This window comes from Siphateles boraxobius, unplaced genomic scaffold (assembly GCF_051911475.1).
Source record: "Siphateles boraxobius isolate OS27281-9 unplaced genomic scaffold, OSU_SipBor_1 107, whole genome shotgun sequence".
Classification (NCBI taxonomy): domain Eukaryota; kingdom Metazoa; phylum Chordata; class Actinopteri; order Cypriniformes; family Leuciscidae; genus Siphateles; species Siphateles boraxobius.
Genome location: NW_027508708.1, coordinates 140,001 through 146,960, shown reverse-complemented (window position 1 = coordinate 146,960; position 6,960 = coordinate 140,001). Strand labels below are relative to the sequence as shown.

The window sequence follows — 6,960 nt, the reverse complement described above, 5'->3', positions numbered from 1 at the left end:
GCACGAGGATGTCATGTATTTACAGAATTTTACCTGATAGAAAAACATGCTCAGTTTAAATCTTATTTTAAGGTGAGGTCGACTTAAATGAACGACAAAATTCAGCATTTTGTTCCCGTACCCCCTTCTGTCACCTCACGTACAACAGTTTGAGAACCATTGCCTTTAACGTTACATATCTTTGTAAAGTGACCTTGGGTGTTGGAAACACACTATATAAATACAAATAATAATAATTATTATTATTAATAACCACCCAAACACATTTTAACACAAACTGCATGATACCAGTGCTTTGTGATAAAGTCAGTAATTATTTAATGCCATATTACAAGGCTGAGGCATTCTTACACAAAAAAAACAAATTGCACAAACTTTCCATTTGCATTTGAAATTTAACTCAAACTGTTTACTTTCTCAGACAGGTGCTGCTTCCCTCACTCCGGCAACTGTCCATACTGGATCTGTCACTGTTGTTTTAAAAAGTAATCACCAGTCACATAAGGATAATAAGCTCTTCATTGTGGAGTGTGCATGGTGAAGTGAACGTCTTCTTAGAAAAAAAACTTTTGCCGATATCTTCGGATCGGATAGGTTTACGTTGTTCAAATTTCCCACGATCACAGAGGACACTAATACACATGTGCACAGCAAAAATCACAACTTGTGCTTGCTGCAAGCAAGTTATTTTAGGTGTCTCAACTGTACACACTCTACCCTGTATTTGTTGCGAAGAGGCGGAGTCAGGAGAATCCATTTGCAGCATTTATTAGAATAATAAAAACAGGCAGGGTCCAACAGTGGCAAACAGAACAGAGAAGGCAAGGCTGAGACAAACCAGGTAAACAGGCAAAGGGTCGAGGCAGGCAGAGAGAATCAGAGTCCAGTAAACAGTCCAGGGTCAGGGCAGGCAGAGAAGGGTCAGCAACGATAAGCAATCCAAGATCAACACAGGAATCAACCTCGGGGAAATAACGCTCAGAAATGATGGCCGGGGCAGATCAAGACATCGCACTGAATGAGTGTGTGAATGAGGCTTATATGAGTGTGTGTGAATGAGGTGCAGGTGTGAGTGCAATCAGTCCCAGGTATGAGGCATGATGGGAATTGGAGTTCGATGGGTAAAGTTAATATTCCGGAGACGGTTCCCTCCGGTGGTGAAGAGGAGGTGGTGCGGAAGCCTGCTCCGTTACAATATTCTTAAGTATGAAATAATTATATTTTTATTTCTAGCAATATAGTGACATAAAACAAAGGCAGTATTCACCAGTATGAAGAATGGACAGGGAAAAAAATAAGAGAATTCTTTCTTTTGCGGCAATAAAAATCTCCACGGATCCAGAGAGCCCGTTTGTGTCATGAAAGTAGACAGAGCTCGGGACATTTAGACTGGAGTTTGGTTTTCGGATTTGAACGATCTAAAATTGGGTTAATAACACAATTCAGATCCCCACCAAATGAAACGGTGTGAGTTTAAGTTGGGTAAGAGTGAAATCATTTTTTAAATGAAATTAACATCGTCCCAGTTAGGGTGTAAACACATACCAGGGCAACAAGAGTGTGAAACAAATTAATGTCACAATAACAAAACGTCCATGGGGGTCTGAAACACATTTGAAGCATACAACTGTACTTTCATATGAATTAGAATCTCTGTTCCTCTTGTTTTACTGTTGAAGTGGGAATGTAAGACTTGACCAATCCAGTCTCATATGATCTGCTATCTGTAAATGTGTTTCCTGCAGAAATGCTATTTCAGAATTCGATTTTTTAATATGGGCAAAGATACAAGCTCTTTTATTCGGCCCAATCATACCTTTAATGTTCCAGCTAGTGAACCGAATGGTAGACCCTCCTGTCCTATTTGTATCACACATTAATCAATCATTAGGTTATAAAGAATATGTCTCAAATGTATGACAAGCAGGTACAGAGAGCGAGAGAGAAACAAACAAACAAACAAAAAGTGACCAAAAATTTGGTGGTTACTATCCAACCATGAAGAAACCGTGATTTTTTTTGAACAGACCTTGAGCATAAAAAAATCCAGGTTATCCTAAACATTGATACATTATTAGTAGAACTGTTTCGCCTCCTCCGGTGTATTGAATATGAAAGTTTCTTCATTAAAAGTCACTCTCAGGCGAGCCGGGTAGAGCAACTAAAATCATTTGCCCTTCTGCTAGAGTGATTGTTTGATGCCATTATAAGAAGCCCGTTTTCTTTACAGGGTAGCGTTGAGATCTGGGTAGATTCTGATGGGATTCCCCTTGTATTTCGTATCATGCTGCCTTGCCCATCACAGTAATCGCTCCTGGAACCTGTGAAAGCACACCACAAATGGACGTGGTGATCGTTGCGCTCTCTCAAGTGTTGTTGGCTTGTCGAAGACCTCCATGCCGTCATCTCTAGCAACAACTCTGCAACAAACGTAATGGGGTCTTGACCGTTTTCGCTCCCTTCCGGAACGTTTGCGATCTGTTCTCCAAATCTTGAATGCAGTCGAGGAGAGATTTATTATTGTATTTTTGGCCGCTATCAACTTTTCAAAATTCTCCCCAACCAGGGATTCTGGCCAATTTGCATTTAGAGAGCTTTGTAAAGGACTGATAGATTCCTGAATGAAGACAGAAATGTCTTCCCTATTACTTATACGTTGTTTAGTTAATTCAGAAATCAACTGGTCCATGGAGACCGATTAAAAAGTTTCTATCATGGCCTGTTTTTTGAGATTGGAAGTATGGCTGCCAGCTTACCGGCAATGCTAGCAGTAGCTCTCGTGGTCGGTGGAACTGAAGGGTGGGCTTGCTTCTGCTTAGAATTACTCATAATTCATCCAGCGATGTTCTAAATACGTATATCAACAATGACTGACGCTATATGGGGCACAACAGGTTTAGTTTAACAATGTTGGTTGGGAGCCCTACTTCCTTACACCTCACACCATCATGACTATACCGGAAGTCCTACTTGCCTTTTTACCTGACAGTTTGAGAGAAGTGACTAGCTCAGTAAAATGAACCTCGAAGTAAAAAATGCATTCCTACAGCTCTTTTTTTTTTTTTGGTGTTGATTCAAATCGATCTCATTTGGAACAAAAGCTTGCCCTTTTATGCTATACATTCTCTGTTTCAGATCTTGAGCTCCTGAAAGCACTCAGGGCCTTTATAGATAAGATGGATGAATACAAAGCACATTAAAGTGGAGTTCTGATGCCTCAGACCAGACCTGGCCAACAAGAACTGTACCCAGACAGTGGCCTCTTATTGTCCTCTACAAGCCTGACAGCTATTCTCCCTGACGCAAGAAAGGACTGCCTTCATCTTTTCCATCTACTGTTTGATCAGTTCTTCACTCCTAAGGAATGCGCCAATGCGGTTGGTCTAGCGATGTCTACATTTGTGGTCCAGGAGTGCCATCTCTGGCTCAACCTGCCTGATATGAGGGAGACCGACAGGCTGGGCTCTTCGGTGACGCAGTGAAGAACGTCGCCCAGCAGTTCTCGGCCGCCCAGAAACTCACGAAGGTGATCTGGCACATCCTGCCCCGGCGACCAGCTGCTGCCTCCACCCGCCCGCCAGTCGTAGATCCTCCGCCTGCGTCCCCCTGCCGCCACCTCCGCTCCCGCTAGGCCTCAGCAGCAGCCTCCACCCAGGCTGTCCAGCCCGTCTCAACCGCTGCCAAAACAGGTGGCAAGCGCAGGTACAAGTCTACGAAAACAAAGGATAGGGGACCTGCACACATTTCCGGCCGACTAATCGTATCCTGAAATGTGCCCAAGGTTCCAAACATTCCCTTCCAGGATCAGGTGGTGAACCTGCAAGCGCTGCCCCCGGAGGAGGCAGACCCAGCCCTGGCTTTTCTCTGTCTCGTTCGTGCTCTGCGCCTATACGTGGGCTGCAAAGCCTCAGGACCTCATACCAGCTCTTCGTCTGTTACGGAGACCTGCAGAAGGGAAAGGCTGTCTCCAAGCAGAGGATGGCCCACTGGAAAGTGGAAAGACGATGCCATCGTCTTGGCATATCAAACCCAGGACGCACCGTGCCCCCTCAGCTTGCGAGCCCACGCCACTAGGAGTGTTGCTTCTCCAGGTGAGTTCCCCCATTATCCGAACCCTGTTGAGTTCCTCCGCACTCCCCGGCAGTCGGACGTGGCGGAGCATCTGATGCCAGGCCTAACACTCGTATGCATTGGTGGAACCTGTGGTAGGCTGGGTCCCTTATGTTGTGATCCCGACGGCGATACCATTTGTGTATTCTTTCCCTTGGCAGAGCCCGCTCTGCCATCTCTGACTGGTGTTGCCCGCCCCCCTACTCAGGCCGGAGTCACCTCAGTGACATTACATATGTTGTACTGCCCAGAAACGCCCAGTCCATATGTGTAACTCCCACATGATTCCTCCCTACGGGCAGCATGTGGCTTCCACAGCATCTCCCTTTCCACTGGAAGGGCACACTTTCCCAGTGTTATCCAATAATCTGACTGAATGGGTCATGCGGAACAGCATGACTCTCTCGGCGTAAGCCCTGTCCCATCGATCAGGAGGCTTACACTAGGCGCTGGTAGGTGGCAGCAATAGGTGGCGTTTTACTTGGGATGCCAATTCGTCTATACGTCTACGTACGTGAAACGTGACTGACTGAAAGGGAACATCTCGGTTACGTATGTAACCCGTGTTCCACGAAGGAGGGAACAGATACAAACATCGACGTACAGACGAATTTGGATCGCGCCAGGGAGCCCTATCATCTTCGAGTGTTAACAGAATGAGCCAACGTTTGTACGTCGACGTTTGTATCCATTACCTCCTTCAGGGAACGAGGGTTACATATGTAACCGAGACGTTTAAAGTTATAGGTATTATTTTGATTCTGGTTCATTCTAAAAGAGTCTTGACAATACAGCAAAACAAAGAGCTCTCCTGTGTTTTCTCTCACCACATTCTTAGTTTTGATTCATTATTGTTTCTCAGAACTTTCTCATGTTCTATTTTTATTTCTCATTAAGAATTAGAGAAATATGTAAAGACAAAGTTGAAACCTAAATACGACCAAATTCTTCAAAGAGAATAACCACTGTATATCCTGAGCTTAGAAAGAGCAACATCTGAGCAATAAAATGTTTCTCTAATGAGTCTTGAATGAGATGACAGCAAGACCATAAAGAGATGCCCTGTGCTTTCAGAACATTCTCAGTTTTGAATCCTTTTCTTTCAGATATTTCTCATGTCTGATTTGTCTCTATTTTTATTTCTTCTAAGGAATTTTATGTTAAACATCTGAAACTTTGTTCATATTAAAATGAGAGATATATGAGAACCACAACTAAGTCTCCTGAGTGTGATTTCAATAAAGCAACTTAGTTTCCTTAACGTCTGAGCTTTATTAACATAAAAGCTTTTGTGCAAACACAAATGTGACTCCTAGAAAACTGGCAAACTTGTGTTTTTCCTTAAGCATCAGCATCTTAACTCTTAGCAAGCACTTGGTCGCCACCTAATGGATAAGGGACACATTACCTATAACACATTAAACTGTTTTATATCACATCACCCTTCCTTATGAGTTACTTAACAAATGTAACATTGAACTATGAAATTACTAGAGTTAGAAAACAACATTTCTTTTCACCTTTTTTTTCTCTTGTCTTCCTTTTATCTCACAGAGTCCTTGTATCTCTGTGGAGTTGTGACAATTCGTCCAGACCTTGTTTTCACCCTTTTCGCTGAAAGGATTTCAGTGTGACTGGAATCAGACTCAGGTAGACACGTTCCTGGTTGTTCATACTGCACTGGAACGTCTGGGATGTTATCAGGCTTAGTTGATCCTGACCATGAACTTCATTTGGCCCCTGTGTCTGTTGAACTGAAGTAGATGCTGGTTCATTGTCACTGGCTGTAGGCATCAGCATCGGTCAGCACACTGGAACAGTAGGCCACTGGTTTCAGCTGGCCGTCATGGTCCTGCAGTGAAACACCCCCCAGACCGTAGCTGCTCGTAGTATCTGCGCTGACGACTGTGGGCTTTGTAACAGCTGAATAATGCAGCATTTACCGGGGTCTGGGACAGCGCAGAAGGCAGCTCATATCGAGCAAGAGAAGACAGATTACTGTGGACCGCACCAGTATCTGACACTCTTTTAGTCTGACGCCGACTCGTAGTAACTCAGAGGTTAGAAGAAGAAGGAAGGCTGTAACTGCGTCCATTGCTCCGATGTATATACCGCCTTTGTCTCAACAGGCCCGGCATTTCGACAATAAACATAAGTGTCTTTTTGCAAGCGATAGCTCTGCTTTAAGTTCAACAGTTGGTGTGCAGAGTACCTTACAGTCATGCTCCGTGAGTCCAGGACCACAGCAGCCCCAATCCAGCGTAAGTTCCCAGCAACACCACAGGGCAAATCCACCGATGAAGCTCCTGAGACCTCCAGAGAACGCAGACTGATAAAAGCAGCCATCCAAAGTGTGTGAAATAGTCTCGCCACATGTGGAGAATTACTTGATAACTAAAAACAGCAGGGTTACAGAACCCGCGTTAGCATTAAAACAAACAGACGTGAGTGGAGCGGCAGCCCAAACCCACCAGGGCACCCAGTCAACCGGTAGCCCCGATGGGATGGCCCTGCAGGGGGACAGGACCAGGACATGGCAATGGCAGACCTGGGCCGTGGGGCTTTGGGTTATTTTAACGTAAAAACAACCATCCAGACATACAGTGTGACTACTGACTCTAATAAGCCAGCTCTTTTAATGAATCATTCAAAGACTCGCAAACTCATGAGTTACATGTCTGAATCAGCCTGATAAATCACTCACTGAAAGAACTCACTGAATATGGCACCTGAATCTGACTCTTTTGTTTGATTGTTTGTTAATAAATGACATTTAAAATTAATGACAGACAACCTTAAATTAATCAAAGATGATATGATCAGTCTTAGAGAATATTTAAACAAAATTGT

At 44.1% G+C, this 6,960-nt stretch overlaps 1 protein-coding gene across 1 annotated transcript in view; it reads left to right on the top strand.

Moving 5' to 3' along the window:
* The first annotated feature begins 3,212 nt into the window (after positions 1-3,212).
* The window catches only part of LOC143756356 (large ribosomal subunit protein uL15C-like), a 7,777-nt gene continuing 4,029 nt past the window's right edge, over positions 3,213-6,960 (top strand). The window contains exon 1 of the mRNA XM_077247176.1: positions 3,213-3,470. Coding sequence (XP_077103291.1) covers positions 3,213-3,470 — 258 coding nt within the window. The remainder of the gene's footprint in view (positions 3,471-6,960) is intronic.